Source organism: Somniosus microcephalus, chromosome 5, assembly GCF_052327205.1.
Source record: "Somniosus microcephalus isolate GS21.2 chromosome 5, FLI_Smic_1.0, whole genome shotgun sequence".
In the NCBI taxonomy this organism is placed as follows: Eukaryota; Metazoa; Chordata; class Chondrichthyes; order Squaliformes; family Somniosidae; genus Somniosus; species Somniosus microcephalus.
Window position 1 is genome coordinate 11,002,560 of NC_140991.1, and position 15,226 is coordinate 11,017,785.

The 15,226-nt window shown below is 47.2% G+C and overlaps 1 protein-coding gene across 1 annotated transcript in view; it reads left to right on the plus strand.

Moving 5' to 3' along the window:
* Positions 1 to 14,475: 14,475 nt before the first annotated feature.
* Positions 14,476 to 15,226, plus strand: part of LOC147116882 (TBC1 domain family member 20) — a 135,126-nt gene continuing 134,375 nt past the window's right edge. The window contains exon 1 of the mRNA XM_085987320.1: positions 14,476 to 14,672. Coding sequence (XP_085843446.1) covers positions 14,582 to 14,672 — 91 coding nt within the window. The 5' untranslated portion in view covers positions 14,476 to 14,581. The remainder of the gene's footprint in view (positions 14,673 to 15,226) is intronic.

Below are 15,226 nucleotides of genomic sequence, written 5' to 3' on the forward strand. Positions count from 1 at the left end.
TACAGGAAATTCTTGATGAGCTCAAGGCCAAGACAGACTCATCGGTAGAAGTTCCATCCATAGATGAGAAACTAGAGGTGAAAGACATGGCAGAACATGAAAGTCAAGATGTCCAAGAACTCATAAAAATATTGAAGGAAACCCAAGACAAATATGAGGCGGCAATGACCGAGGTTCAACAACTTGAAGAACAGATTCAACTGGGAATTCTTTCAGTGAAAGAAAAGGCAACTGTAAGAAACACAGAGACTGTAAGAATGGCCCCTGAACATGAGCTAGAGAGCATCAAGGCGCAACTTCTCCGAGCGCTTAAAGCCAAAGTACAAGAGGAAAAAAAGGTGAAAGCATTGGAGGAAAAGGTGGATGAAATGGAGAAGACTCTGATCCACAGGGTCCCCGTGGAAGAGTTAACGGTCAGCCAACTCCTTCATATGCTGAGAGACAAGACTCTGCAATGGGAACCATTTGAACACGAGCTTCAATCTTCAAAGGGAAGGGGTTCGGAGCTCTCAAAAGTTTGGGGAATAGTTGAGGTTGCAACACAGATTTTACGGGGCTGCCAAAAGTACGCTGAATCACGTCAATGTGAACTACAGAATGTTGAAACAGCTGCTCCAGTAGAAGGATTGAATAGCCCGATCAATCAATCCCCGATGGAAGGGGAAGTATTGGAATCACAAATGAGGTCATTAGTGAAGGATTGGCAGGAAACCCAGGAAGAGCGGGATGAATATGAACGCATGAAGAAGTCTCTTCAGGAAAGATGTCTAGGGAGGGAACAACAGTCGGCTAACGTCCAGTTGGGTAAGGAAGAAGTAGCAGGCCCTCTCGCTAGACTAGCTCAGGACGACACCGAATATTACCATGACCTGTTGAGTGACACGGAATATTACGATGACTTGGTCTGCCCAGCTTGTGATGAAAACTCCCAAAGTGCAGAAATCAGGATGAAGCACTTAAAGCCTAAGGAACATAGGGAGATGGTGGCGCTACAGCTGGCAGCGGATAAGGGAGCCCCGAGAGTCTCCAAGAAGCAGAAAAGAAAAAGACGAAGCAGATGACGATAACCATCTAAATCATTATCACTTCTATCAGATCATGCACGTGGGCCCTACGAAGGGGGCCAAATCAGTTGGAAAGTAGGAAAAATTACCAAGGCAGTCCAGCTGTTTGTAAAAGTCAGCACTGCTGGTTCAGCAGGACGGAAGTTCAAGCTGTTAAGCCAAGGGAAAGACTATTGGATGAGTCACGCTAGAAATGTGAACCGGCTACACCACAGAGATGTTGTTCGGACCGAGTCAAGACCAGAGACTGAATCTGTGAACTGTTCCCGCAGAGACTGAATCTGTGAACTGTTTCCCGCAGAGACTATATCTGTGAATTGTTTTACATGAAGTTGATTATATGTTATGTTTAATGGGGAATAAGTATGTTGTAAGCTAAAAAGGGAGGATTGTAGTGTATGTACCCGTCTACCTTTAAGAGAACTATTGTATGTAACCGTTCACCTTTAAGAGAACTATTTTAGGTGTGGCACTACTTTGTTTGGCTTCTGTATACAGTAATACCGATGGTGACCACACCAGTATATAAGTGTTGTGTCAGGATTTATTGGGCAGATTCGCCCTGACCTTCGAATAGTAAAGTCCTGTTTTAAGTTACTCTGGTAGTCTGTGTATTAATTAACTAAACAACCCACAGACTTTACACCTTCCTAATTTTTTTTGACGTCTCCCTTAATCTCTTCATATTCTCCCTCATCATGCTCTCCCCTGCTATCCATGCACTCAGTGCATGCCTCTTTCCATACCCTTAAATTTTCCCTTATGTCATTATTCATTTCATTATTGTTGGTTTGTTTTTGTTTTTTAGTGGAATATATATTTTCCTGGAATAAAAACAGACAATGCTGGAGATACTCAGCAGGTCAGGCAGCATCTGTGAAGAGAGAAACAGAGTTAACGTTTCAGGAAAAAAGCAGGAAATGGAACAGATTTTTAAGCAAGTGTAGGGGCTGGGAAAGGTGGGGGGGGTGGATGAAAGAACAAAAGGGAAGGTCTGTGATAGGATAGAGGGCGGAAGAGGTTAAGAGACATTAAGAGATATTCAAGGCAAAAGGAGGTGGTAATGGGACAGGTTAAGAAACAAAGGATGGCTCTAGATGAAGTGTGAATTGCGCTGGCAGAATGAAAGACAGCTGCCATGTGGGAGAGAAGAAAAGACACAAACAAAAGGTGTGGATACCATGTGAAGGTGAGGGAAGGGTGGAAATTGGAGGCAAAGTGAATGAAATTATCTAGTTCGGGACGAGAGCAGGAAACGGCACCGATACAGTCATCAATGTACCGGAAAAAGAGGTGAGGGAGGGGACCTGAGCAGGACTGGAACAAAGAGTGTTCCACATATCCCACGAAAAGGCAGGCATAGCTAGGACCCATGCGGGTACCCATAGCAACACCTTTGATTTGGAGGAAGTGAGTGGAGTCAAAGGAGAAGTTGTTCAATGTGAGAACAAGTTCAGCCAGGCGGAGGAGGGTAGTGGTGGAAGGGCCTCTGTTCAAGGAAGAAGCGGAGCGCCCTCAGGCCATCCTGGTGGGGGATGGAGGTGTAGAGGGATTGTACGTCCATAGTATTCATGTGGCCTTCGTAGCGAGAGGATTCGAGTACAGGAACAAGGATGTCTTGCTGCAGTTGTACAGGGCCTTGGTGAGACCACATCTTGAGTATTGTGTGCAGTTCTGGTTGCCTTATCTGAGGAAGAATGTTTTTGCCATGGAGGGAGTGCAGCGAAGATACCTGGGATGGCAGGAATGACGTATGAGGAGAGAATGGGTCGATTGGGCTTATACTCGCTGGAGTTTAGAAGAATGAGAGGGGATCTCATTGAAACTTATAAAATTCTAACAGGACTAGACAGACTAGATGCAGGAAGGATGTTCCCGATGGTCGGGGGAGTCCAGAACCAGGGGTCACAGTCTAAGGATAAGGGGTAAGCCATTTAGGACAGAGATGAGGAGGAATTTCTTCACCCAGAGAGTGGTGAACTTGTGGAATTCTCTACCACAGAAGGCAGTAGAGGCCAATTCATTAAATATATTCAAGAAGGAGTTGGACATATTTCTTAAGGCTAAAGGGATCAAGTGATATGGGGTGAAAGCAGGGACAGGGTACTGAATTTGAATGATCAGCCATGATCTCACTGAATGGTGGAGAAGGCTCGAGGGGCCGAATGGCCTACTCCTGCTCCTATTGTCTATGTTTCGGCCCATCGTGCCCGCGCCGGCCATCAAGCCCTGTCTATTCTAATCCTATTTTCCAGCACTTGGTCCGTGGCCTTGTATGCTATGGCGTTTCAAGTGCTCATCTAAATGCTTCTTGAATGTTGTGAGTGTTCCTGCCTCTACCACCCTTTCAGGCAGTGAGTTCCAGATTCCAACCACCCTCTGGGTGAAAAAGTTTTCCCTCCAATCCCCTCTAAACCTCCTGCCCCTTACCTTGAAACTATGCCCCCTGGTTATTGACCCCTGTACTAAGGGGAAAAGTTCCTTTCTATCTACCATTTGCCTTCTTAACCGCCTGCTGCACCTGCATGCTTACCTTCAGCGACTGGTGCACAAGGACACCCAGGTCTTGTTGCACTTACCCTTCTCTCAATCTATTGCCGTTCAGATAATAATCTGCCATCCTGTTTTTGCCAGCAAAGTGGATAACCTCGCATTTATCCACATTATATTGCATCTGCCATGCTTCTGCCCAATCACCCAACCTGTCCAAATCATACTGGAGTTTCTCGGCATCCTCCTCACAGCACACACGCCCACCCAGCTTTGTGTCGTCTGCAAACTTGGAGATATTACATCTAGTTCCCTCGTCTAGATCATTTATATATATTGTGAATAGCTGAGGTCCTAGGACCGATTCCTGCGGTACCCCACTAGTCACTGCCTGCCACTCGGAAAAAGAGCCGTTTATTCCAACTCTTTGCTTCCTGTCTGCCAACCAGTTCTTTATCCAAGTCAGTACCTTGCCCCCAGTCCCATGTGTCTTAACTTTACACACTAATCTCTTATGCGGGAACTTATTGAAAGCCTTCTGAAAGTCCAAATACACCACATCCACTGGTTCTCTCTTATCTATTCTACCAGTTACATCCTCAAAAAATTCCAGTAGATTAGTCAAGCATGATTTACCTTTTGTAAATCCATGTTGACTTTGTCCGATCCTGTCATTGTTTTCCAAGTGCTCTGCTATTACATCTTTTATAATGGACTCTAGCATTTTCCCCACTACCGATGTCAGGCTTACCGCGGTGTATAATTCCCCATTTTCTCTCTACCACCTTTTTTGAATAGTGGGGTAACATTAGCTACCCTCCAATCCATGGGAACTGTTCCAGAGTCTATAGAATTTTGGAAGATGACCAGCAATGCATCTACTATTTCTAGGGCCACTTCCTTAAGTACCCTAGGATGTAGGTTATCAGGCCCTGGGGATTTATCGGCCTTCAATCCCGTCAATTTCCCTAACACCATTTCCCTACAAATACTGATTTCTTTCAAATCCTCCCTCTCGTTAGACCCTATGTTCCCCAACATCTCTGGGAGGTTGTTTGTGCCCTCTTTTGTGAATACAGAACCAAAGTATGTATTTAATTGGTCTGCCATTTTTTTGTTCCCCATTATAAATTCCCATGATACTGACTGCAAGGGACCTACGCTTGACTTCACCAATCTTTTTCTCTTCACATATCTATAAAAGCTTTTACAGTCAGTTTTTGTTCCCTGAAAGCTTACTCTCATACTTTATTTTCCCCCTCTTAATTAATCCCTTTGTCCTCCTTTGCTGAATCCTAAACTGTTCCCAATCCTCAGGTTTACTGCTTTTTCTGGCCAATTTATATGTCTTCTCCTTGGATCTTATGCTATCCCTAATTTCCCTTGTTAGCCACGGTTGAGTCACCTTTTTTGTTTCATTTTTATGCCAAACAGGGATGAACAAATTCTGTAGTTCATCCATGTGATCTTTGAATGTTTGCCATTGCCTATCCACCGTCAAACCTTTGAGTAACATTCTCCAATCAATCCTACCCAACTTGCGCCTCATACCATCATAGTTTCCTTTATTTAAATTCAGGACCCTAGTCTCTGAGTCAACTACTTCACTCAATTCAATTCAATTCAATTCAATTTTATTTGTCATATATGCAGCAGACGTGTGTACTGTACAATGAAACGTTGATTTTTACTAGTCCTCCCAACATTGGAATAAATATGGCATAACAATGATAAAATACTCATAGAAATACAGTAATAATAAATAAAACAACAGTAATAAATAATAATAAATTATTCGTTCATGAGTCTTATGGCCTGGGGGTAGAAGCTGTTTTGAAATCTGCTGGTACGAGACCGTATGGTTCGGTATCTCTTACCGGACGGGAGCAGGCCGAAGAGGTTGTGGCTGGGGTGGCTCGCGTCTTTAATGATTCTCAGGGCCTTCCCCCGGCACCTCTCAGGGTAGATATCCTGCACAGCAGGTAGTTTAATTCCTATAGTGTGTTGTGCAGCTTTCATCACCATCTGTAGAGCCTTGCGGTCTGTGGCGGTGCAGTTGCCATACCAGGTAGTGATGCAGCCGGACAGGATACTCTCGATGGTGCACCGGTAGAAGTTGGTGAGAATCTGAGGGGCCATTCCAAATTTCTACAAATACTCTCCATCTTAAATGAAGAATTCGATCATATTATGATCGTTTCGCCCCAAGGGGCCTCGCACAACAAGATTGCTAATTAATCCTTTCTCATTACATAATGCCCAGTCTAAGATGGCCTGATCTCTAGTTGGTTCCTCGACATATTGGTCCAGGAAACCATCCCGTATCCACTCCAGGAATTCCTCCTCCACAGTATTGTTACTAATTTGGTTAGCCCAATCTATATATAGATTAAAGTCACCCATGATAACTGCTGTGCCCTTATTGCACACGTCTCTAATTTCCCATTTAATGCCATCCCCAACCTCCGCATTACTGTTTGGAGGTCTGTATACCACTCCCACTAATGTTTTCTGCCCCTTGGTATTTCTCAGTTCTACCCATACAGATTCCACATCATCAGAGCTAATATCCTTCCTTTCAATTGTGTTAATCCCCTCGTTAACCAGCAATGCTACCCCATCCCCTTTTCCTTTTTGCCTATCTTTCCTGAATATTGAATACCCCTGGATGTTGAGTTCCCAGCCTTGGCCACCCTAGAGCCATGTTTCTGTAATCCCAATCAAATCATATTCGTTTAACTCTATTTGCACAGCTAATTCATCCACCTTATTACGAATGCTCCTCGCATTAAGACACAAGGCCTTCAGGCTTGTTTTTTTAACAGGCTTACACCTTTTAGAATTATTATTTACTGTGGCCATGTTTGATTTAAACCCTTGATTTCTCTGACAGCCACCTTTGTTTTTCTCCTTCCTGTCTTTTGCTTCTATCCTTGTGATGCGCTATCAATTACTCATAAAAGACTGAGAGTTAAGAGAGTAACTAAAGGCTTTTATTAACAAAAGAATGAAGGTCTGCCTCGAGTGGTCGACCGGTCCAGAAATACAAAGGGCTGGGGAGCAGTCACCTTTATACTAGGACTTGTGGGAGGAGTCAGCCGAGGCATGTCCAGGCATGTACACAGTGGAATACAAACAGTGGTTTACCGCACCTTGTTTCCCTTTCACAGAATCACAGAAATCACAGAAACCCCACAGTGCAGATAGAGGCCATTTCGGCCCATCGAGCCTGCACTGACACATATCGTCCCGATCCCCATAACCCCTACACCAACACATATCCCACCCTATCCCCGTAACCCCACGTATTTAATCCCCCTAACACTAAGGGTCAATCTATCATAGCCAATCAACCTAACCCGCACATCTTTGGACTGTGGGAGGAAACCGGAGCACCCGGAGAAAACCCACGCAAACACGGGGAGAATGTGCAAACTCCACACAGATAGTCACCCGAGGCCGGATTCGAACCCGGGTCCCTGGCGCTGTGAGGCAACAGTGCTAACCACTATGCCACCGTGCTGCCCACTGTTCCTCTGCTTCCCTGCTCAGGTTCCCAACCCCCTGACATTTTAGTTTAAACCCTCCCCCAGAGCACTAGCAAACACTCCCCCTAGTACATCGGTCCCGGCCCTGCCCAGGTGCAAACTGCCTGGTTTGAACTGGTCCCACCTCCCCCAGAACCGCTTCCAATGTCCCAGGAATTTGAATCCCTCCCCCTTGCACCATTCCTCTAGCCACGTATTCATCTGAAATATCCTTCTATTTCTACTCTGACTAGTACGTGGCACTGGTAGCAATCCTGAGATTACTACCTTTGAGGTCCTATTTTTTAATTTACCTCCTAACTCCCTACATGCAGCTTTTAGGACCTCATCCCGTTTTTTACCTATATCGTTGGTACCTATATGCACCACGACAACTGGCTGTTCACCCTCCCCTTCCAAAATGTTCTGCAGCCGTTCTGAGACATCCTTGACCCTTGCACCAGGGAGGCAACATACCATCCTGGAGTCACGTTTGTGGCCGCAGAAACGCCTATCTATTCCCCTTACAATAGAATCCCCTATTACTATAGCTCTCCCACTCTTTTTCCTCCCGTCCTGTGCAGCAGAACCACCCATGGTGCCAGGAAGTTGGCTGCTGCTGCCTTCCCCTGATAAGCCATCCTCCCCAACTATATCCAAAGTGGTATATCTGTTTGAGAGGGGGATGGCCACAGGGGACGCCTGCACTACCTGCCTGCGCCTACTACTCTGCCTGGTGGTCACCCATTCTCTTCCTGCCTGTGCAGCCTTTACCTGCAGTGTGACCAACTCCCTAAACGTGCTTTCCACGACGTCCTCAGCATCGTGAATGGTCCAGTATGTATCCACTCGCAGCTCCAGTGCCGCAATGCGGTCTGTCAGTAGCTGCAGCTGGATATACTTCCCGCACACAGGAAGTGTCCCCGATTTCCCACATAGCGCAGGAGGAGCATACCATGGGGCTGAGCTGTCCTGCCATGACTTACCCTTTAATTAATTCAAATTAAATTAAATCAAATCAATCACACCAATTACACTACATTTAAATGATATACTGAAGGGCCCTGGTTTACCAGCAGTCCATGCTACACCACAGACACCCTATAAACTATAAACCACAACATTTAAGTTTGGAAAAAAGGAGAAAGAGAGAAATACTCACCAACCAATCACTTATCTGCTTTCTGGTGACATCACACTTCGATTACTTTTTACTTTTCTCTCTCCCTCCCTCTGAGCTCGGATTGGTAAGCCTACCTGCTCCTCGCCTCTTTATATCACTGCCGCCGCCTCGCTCCACACAGGTCCGCCGCCGCGAAGGGCCTCTTTCTGTGCTGTTTAACTCTATGACTCTATGGCTTTCTTAAACATCTGTTCCATTTCCTGCTTTTTTCCAGTTCTGACGAAAGGTCTGACTGTTTCTCTCTTCTCAGATGCTGCCTGACCTGCTGAGTATCTCCAGCATTTTCTGTTTTTATTTCAGATTTCCAGCATCTGCAGTATTTTCTCTTTATATATTTTCCTGAACTCTGTTGAACACCATTGTAAATGCTTCCCATTGCTGTCATACATCATTATTTGCCAATATTGTTGTCTGTTTTATTTTCCCAAGTTCTATTCTCAGTCCCTCAAAATCAGCCTTTCTTCAATCTAGTACCCTGGTCTTTGTCAAGCCTTTGTCCTTCTCAATTATTATCTTAAAGCGTATTATATTATGGTCACTATTGCCTAGAGATTCCCCTACTTTTACTTTTCTTTTCTGCTTTGGGTCATTCCCCATTACTAGATCCAGTAGCGAATCCCCCCCTTGTTGGGCTTCTTACATACTGGTTTAGAAAATTCTGTACACATTGTAGGAACTCTTATCCCCTTTATGTACCTCTTCTGGCCAATTAATTTGGGGGTAGTTGCAATGTCAGCTGTGGCTCATTTGATAACACTCTCACCTCTGGGTCAGAAGGTTGTGGGTTCATAGTCCCGCTCTGTAAAGTCTGTGGGTTGTGCAGTTAATTACGACACAGACTTCAGGAGTAACATACAACAGGACTTTACTATTCGAAGGTCAGGGCGAATCTGCCCTATAAATCATGCCACAGCACTTATATACCGGTGTGGTCACCGTCGGTATTACCATATACAGAAGCCAAACAAGTAGTGCCACACCTAAAATAGTTCTCTTAAAGGTGAACGGTTACATACAATAGTCTCTTAAAGGTAGACGGTTACATACACTACAATCCTCCCTTTTTAGCTTACAACATACTATTTCTCATTAACATACATATATTCAACTTCAGGTAAACAATTTACAGATATAGTCTCTGTGGGAAACAGTTCACAGGTTCAGTCTCTGTGGGAACAGTGTATAGATTCAGTCTCTAGTCTTGACTCGGTCCGAACAACATCGCTGTGGTGTAGCCGGTTCACATTGCTAGCGTGACTCCTCCACTAGTCTTCCCCTTGACGTAACAGCTTGAACTCCCGTCCTGCTGAACCAGCAATGCTGACTTTTACAAACAGCTGTATTGCCTTGGTAATTTTCCTTACTTTCCAACTGATTTATCTCCCTTTGTAGGGCCCACGTGCATGATCTGGTAGGAGTGATAATGATTTTGATGGTTATCATCTTCTGCTTCTTCTTTTTCTTTTCTGCTTCTTGGAGACTCTCGGGGCTCCCTTATCAGCTGCCAGCTGTAGCGCCACCATCTCTCTATGTTCCTTAGACTTTAAGTGCTTCATCCTGATTTCTGCACTTTGGGAGTTTTCATCACAAGCTGGGCAGACCAGATCCTCGTAATATTCAGTGTCACTCAACAGGTCATGGTAATATTCGGTGTCATCCTGAGCTAGTCTAGCGAGAGGGCCTGCTACTTCTTCCGTACCCAACTGGACGTTAGCCGACTGTTGTTCCCTCCCTAGACATCTTTCCTGAAGAGATTTCTTCATGCGTTCATATTCATCCTGCTCTTCCTGGGTTTCCTGCAAATCCTTCACTAATGACCTCGTTTGTGATTTCAATACTTCCCCTTCCCTCGGGGATTGATTGATCAGGCTATTCAATCCTTCTACTGGAGCAGCTGTTTCAACATTCTGCTGTTCACATTGACGTGATTCAGCGTACTTTTGGCATCCCTGTAAAATCTGTGTTGCAACCTCAGCTATTTCCATAACTTTTGAGAGCTCCGAACTCCTTCCCTTTGAAGATTGAAGCTCGTGTTCAGATTGTTCCCATTGTAGAGTCTTGTCCTTCAGCATATGAAGGAGTTGGCTGACCGTTAACTCTTCCACGGGAACACTGTGGGTCAGAGTCTTCTCCATTTCATCCACCTTTTCCTCCAATGCTTTCACCTTCTTTTCCTCTTGTACTTTGGCTTCCAGCGCTCGGAGAAGTTGCGTCTTGATGCTCTCTAGCTCATGTTCAGAGGCCATTCTTACAGTCTCTGTGTTTCTTACAGTTCCCTTTTCTTCCACTGAACGGATTCCCAGTTGAATCTGTTCTTCAAGTTGTTGAATCTCGGTCATTGCCGCCCCATATTTGTCTTGGGTTTCCTTTAATATTTTTATGAGTTCTTGTACATCTTGTCTTTCAGGTTCTGCCATGTCTTTCACCTCTAATTTCTCATCTATGGATGGAACTTCTACCGATGAGTCTGTCTTGGCCTTGAGCTCATCAAGAATTTCCTGCAGCCTTTGGACTTCTTGCTCATGTTCAACCTTCAGTTGCTCATATGCTTCCACTGAAACTAGCTTTTCGGAGGTTGCCGAGTTAATCCCTTCCAGAATTGTAGCCTGGGCCTGTTCATACTGTTCTTTCAACTTCTCACACTCTGCTTGTAAGGAGTCGTAGAGAAGAACTGGAATAAAATCCTGGCTTCCTGAAGATTCCTCTTCATTTGCTTCTTCCTGCAAATATTCTAACTCCTGAACAGCATAAGGGAGATGTGATCGGTAATTGGTCACGATGGCTCTATGGTCGCTCTCTGCTTGAGCTAGCTGCTTCTGTTGTCTTTCCAGATTCTCCCATTCGGTGTCATAGAACTTTTTCATTGTTTTCATCTCTTGTACGAGACGGTAACTCAATTGTTCTAATTGTTGTCGTAATTTGAAATAAGTTTGAGTCCGAGCTCGGTGTTCTTCCGTCATGGATATGTCCGTAACTTGAACAGGCTCAGAATTTTCTGTCGAACTAGGTTGTCGTTGTTCGGTGGAGTTCTGTTCTGAAACTTTGTTCTTCTCTGGAGCATAAGCCTTTATGCATGCCTTCGTTTTTCCAACCTTCGTCGGCAAGTCCATTTCAGCCTTGTCTTTCATATTTGGGTTGGTCTTATCGTCATCCGTTTCAGAATCTGAGCTGATTGTCTGCACCGAGTCCTCACTCGTTATGGCTTTTAGATAGTGCCATTCCATGTCTATTTTCTTGATCCACTCCCATCCTAGAAGTGGTGGTCCTCCCTCATGTAGTACGTATAAGTTCATTCTTGGGTGTTCTTTACCCCTATCTCTCACTTTGACTCTTATCTTTCCCATGGGGTATACTTTATGCCCCGTGTATGTCTGCAATACGAACTTGGTATCTCTTAAGGGTATATGTGAGAATAGCCGGTGGTAATCCCTTCGATTTATGACTGATAGAGCTGATCCAGTGTCCAACTCCATTTTCACTTGGATTCCAGCTATTTTTAGCATGACCCAGATAGTTTGTAGGTCAGCTTCCTTACTCACATTGTGAATTCTCAGACTACCCAGCTCCTGGCCGTTTGGGTCTGAGTCTGAGTTCTGTTCGTCTGAACTCTTCTCAGCCACCTTGTGTACCTTGTTGTACTTTTCCTGTGATGGCTTCCTTTGGTTGTTGGTCCTTTGGTTGTTGGTCTTCCTCCCTGACCGGCATACCTTAGCTATGTGACCCAGTTTGCCACATTTCCTACATTCCTGGTTCTTAAACCAGCATTGGTTCTGGTCGTGTGTTGTCTTCCCACAACGATAACATTTTGTTGCTGTCGAGGTAATTTGATCCACACTTAGTGCGGCTGTCTTTAGCTGCATTTCCGCAGTTCCCTTCGCTGCGGCTTCGTGCGATGCTGCAATAAGGACAGCCCTGTCAAGTGTAAGGTCGTTCTCTTCGAGTAGTCGCTTTTGCGTTCCTTCCTTTGCCAACCCGCACACGAACTTGTCTCGCAATGCCTCTGTCAGATTCCCTCCAAACTGGCAGTATTTCGCTAGTCTATGCAGTTCGACCAAGTATTCTGCGTTGCTTTCGTCTTTCCGTTGCGTTCTCGCATAGAATTTGAATCGTTCCGCCAACATCAACGGTGTAGGGTTCAAGTGGTCCTTCAGGACAGCCACAATATCATCGAAAGTCTGATCCGCCGGTTTAGCTGGTGCTAGTAGATGCTTCAAGAGCCCGTATGTCTTTGCGCCCATCGAGTTCAGCAAGGTTATAGCTTTGTCATCTTCTTCTATTTTATTGGCCTCACAATAGATCTCAATGCGTTCCACGTACGTGGCCCAGTCTTCTACCTCAGAATTAAAATCGTTGATGTTACCACGCTTAGGCATCTTCCTCTCTTTGGGAACAACACAAGTATTTCTTTAAATTATTACTTCTTTTTTTTTCTAAGATGGCGGTTTTCCCGCGAAAATGGCGGTTTCCCGCTCTTATCTTCTCTCCCCGCCCACTTCAATGGCGGTTTCCCGCTTCTGTCTTCTTCATGGCGGCTTCCCGCGTTTCTTCCCTGGCGGGAGGGGTACACTTTCCCCACGGGCGACGGCCGCTGGCTTTCAGGTTCACAGCCTGCGCGTCGGCTTCAAGGCTTTCCCTTTTTTTTTTATTTTATGGCAGGGCGACCGGCTCTGCGTACCCCGTTGACGGCGAACAGGTTCAGCCGCTGGGCTGGCTCTCGCACAGTTCCCCTTGCTCAGCTCTGCCTCTCTCCCGCTCGCTCGGCTCTACCGGTGCTGGTTACACCCCATTGACGGAGGACAGTTCAGCCGCTGGACTGGCTCTCGCGCAGTCTCTCTTGGTCGGCTCTGCCTCTCCCGCTCGCTCGGACCCCAATCGCGCCTCCCAGCCCTCTCGCAGTCCGGTGCTTCTCTCCCCGGCTGCGGCTGAGTTTCTCTCTTCCCGCGCCTACGCTCCCGGTCGCAGCGCTTCGTGGCTTCGGTCACTGCCCGGCTTTTCCCGCCGGTCGCGGTCTCTCACGACGCCGTTGGACCCGACTTTTTGTCCGGCTCCTTTTCCCCCTCGACCGTGGTCGAGTGCCCAGCCCTTATCCTCCGGCTATTCTTTTCACTTTCCCTTACTCACACTCACCGTGGCAGAAGGGACAGTCAGTGCCTGTTGCTGATGGAAGTTTTTGTCGCTAAAGTCTTCCTCCTTTCTATTGCTGCAGCCTTGAGTTTTCTCCCAGCCGAATGACGAGGGCGGTTGCCTCTTTTCGACGCTCTTTCGTTGCTTTGAAATTATTGTTGCCGCAGGGTACGATCGGACTCGTCGCCACTGTAAAGTCTGTGGGTTGTGCAGTTAATTACGACACAGACTTCAGGAGTAACATACAACAGGACTTTACTATTCCAAGGTCAGGGCGAATCTGCCCTATAAATCATGCCACAGCATGACCGTATACAGAAGCCAAACAAGTAGTGCCACACCTAAAATAGTTCTCTTAAAGGTGAACGGTTACATACAATAGTCTCTTAAAGGTAGACGGTTACATACACTACACGCTCCAGGGACTTGAGCACATAAATCTAGGCTGACACTCCAGTGCAGTGCTGAGGGAGCGCTGCCCTGTCGGAGGTGCCGTCTTTCAGATGAGATGTTAAACCGAGGCCCTGACTGCTCTCTCAGGTGGACGTAAAAGATCCCATGGCACTATTTTGAAGAAGAGTAGGGGAGTTATCCCCGGTGTCCTGGCCAATATTTATCCCTCAACCAGCATAACAAAAAACAGATTATCTGGTTATTATCACACTGCTGTCTGTGTGCAAATTGGCTGCCGCATTTCCCACATTGTAACAGAGCCTACACTTCAAAAGTACTTAATTGACTGTAAAGTGCTTTGAGATGTCCGGTGGTCGTGAAAGGCACTATATAAATGCAAGTCTTTCTTTCAATAACAGCTGTGCAGTTGACAACTGAGCGATCCAGGGAGTCCTTAAAATATTAATTTTGACGTTATGGGATGATTGTGAATAAAATGGGCTGAACGGCAGGCCGAAGAAGGACGGGGTATTCCAACTCCCAGAAACCTTTGAAGCCACGCAGCGTGAAGGGGCGGTGCCGCAGCGAATGATTGACAGGGGGACCAGCCAACCAACGTGCGGAGCTCAGACGTTTCGCCCGGGCTCTCGGCAGCGATTGGATGGGCTCCACCAATCAGACAGCGGCAGGGGACGGCGGTAGCGGTGGCGGGTGAGAGGAGCCGGGGTTGGCGGCTCCCAACCGTCAGTCCGCGAGATATTCCTCAATAAAAAAACGACAATAAAGGAAAATTAGCCAAAATGAGCGGAAGGAGAGGCAGGAAGCCGAGTGTGAGCGGGCTGGACGCCGCGGCGGCTGTTAGCGGCTCGGGCGCTGCCCGGAGAGGCTCAGGTAGGGGGCGGGGCCTGGGCACCTGGTGAGGGGGAGGAGAGAGAGAGAGAGGGCACCTGGTTTTTGGGGGGGGGGGAGAGAGAGAGGGCACCTGGTTTTGGGGGGGGAGAGAGGGCACCTGGTTTGGCGGGGGGGGCGGAGAGAGAGGGCACCTGGTGTGGGGGTGGGGAGAGAGAGGGCACCTGGTGTGGGGGTGGGGAGAGAGAGGGCACCTGGTGTGGGGGTGGGGAGAGAGAGGGCACCTGGTTTGGCGGGGGAGAGAGAGGGCACCTGGTTTGGCGGGGGGGGGGGAGAGAGAGGGCACCTGGTTTGGCGGGGGGGGGGAGAGAGAGGGCACCTGGTTTGGCGGGGGGGGGGGAGAGAGAGGGCACCTGGTTTGGCGGGGGGGGGGGAGAGAGGGCACCTGGTTTGGCGGGGGGGGGGGGGGAGAGAGAGGGCACCTGGTTTGGCGGGGGGGGGGGGAGAGAGAGGGCACCTGGTTTGGCGGGGGGGGGGGAGAGAGAGGGCACCTGGTTTGGCGGGGGGGGGGGAGAGAGGGCACCTGGTTTGGCGGG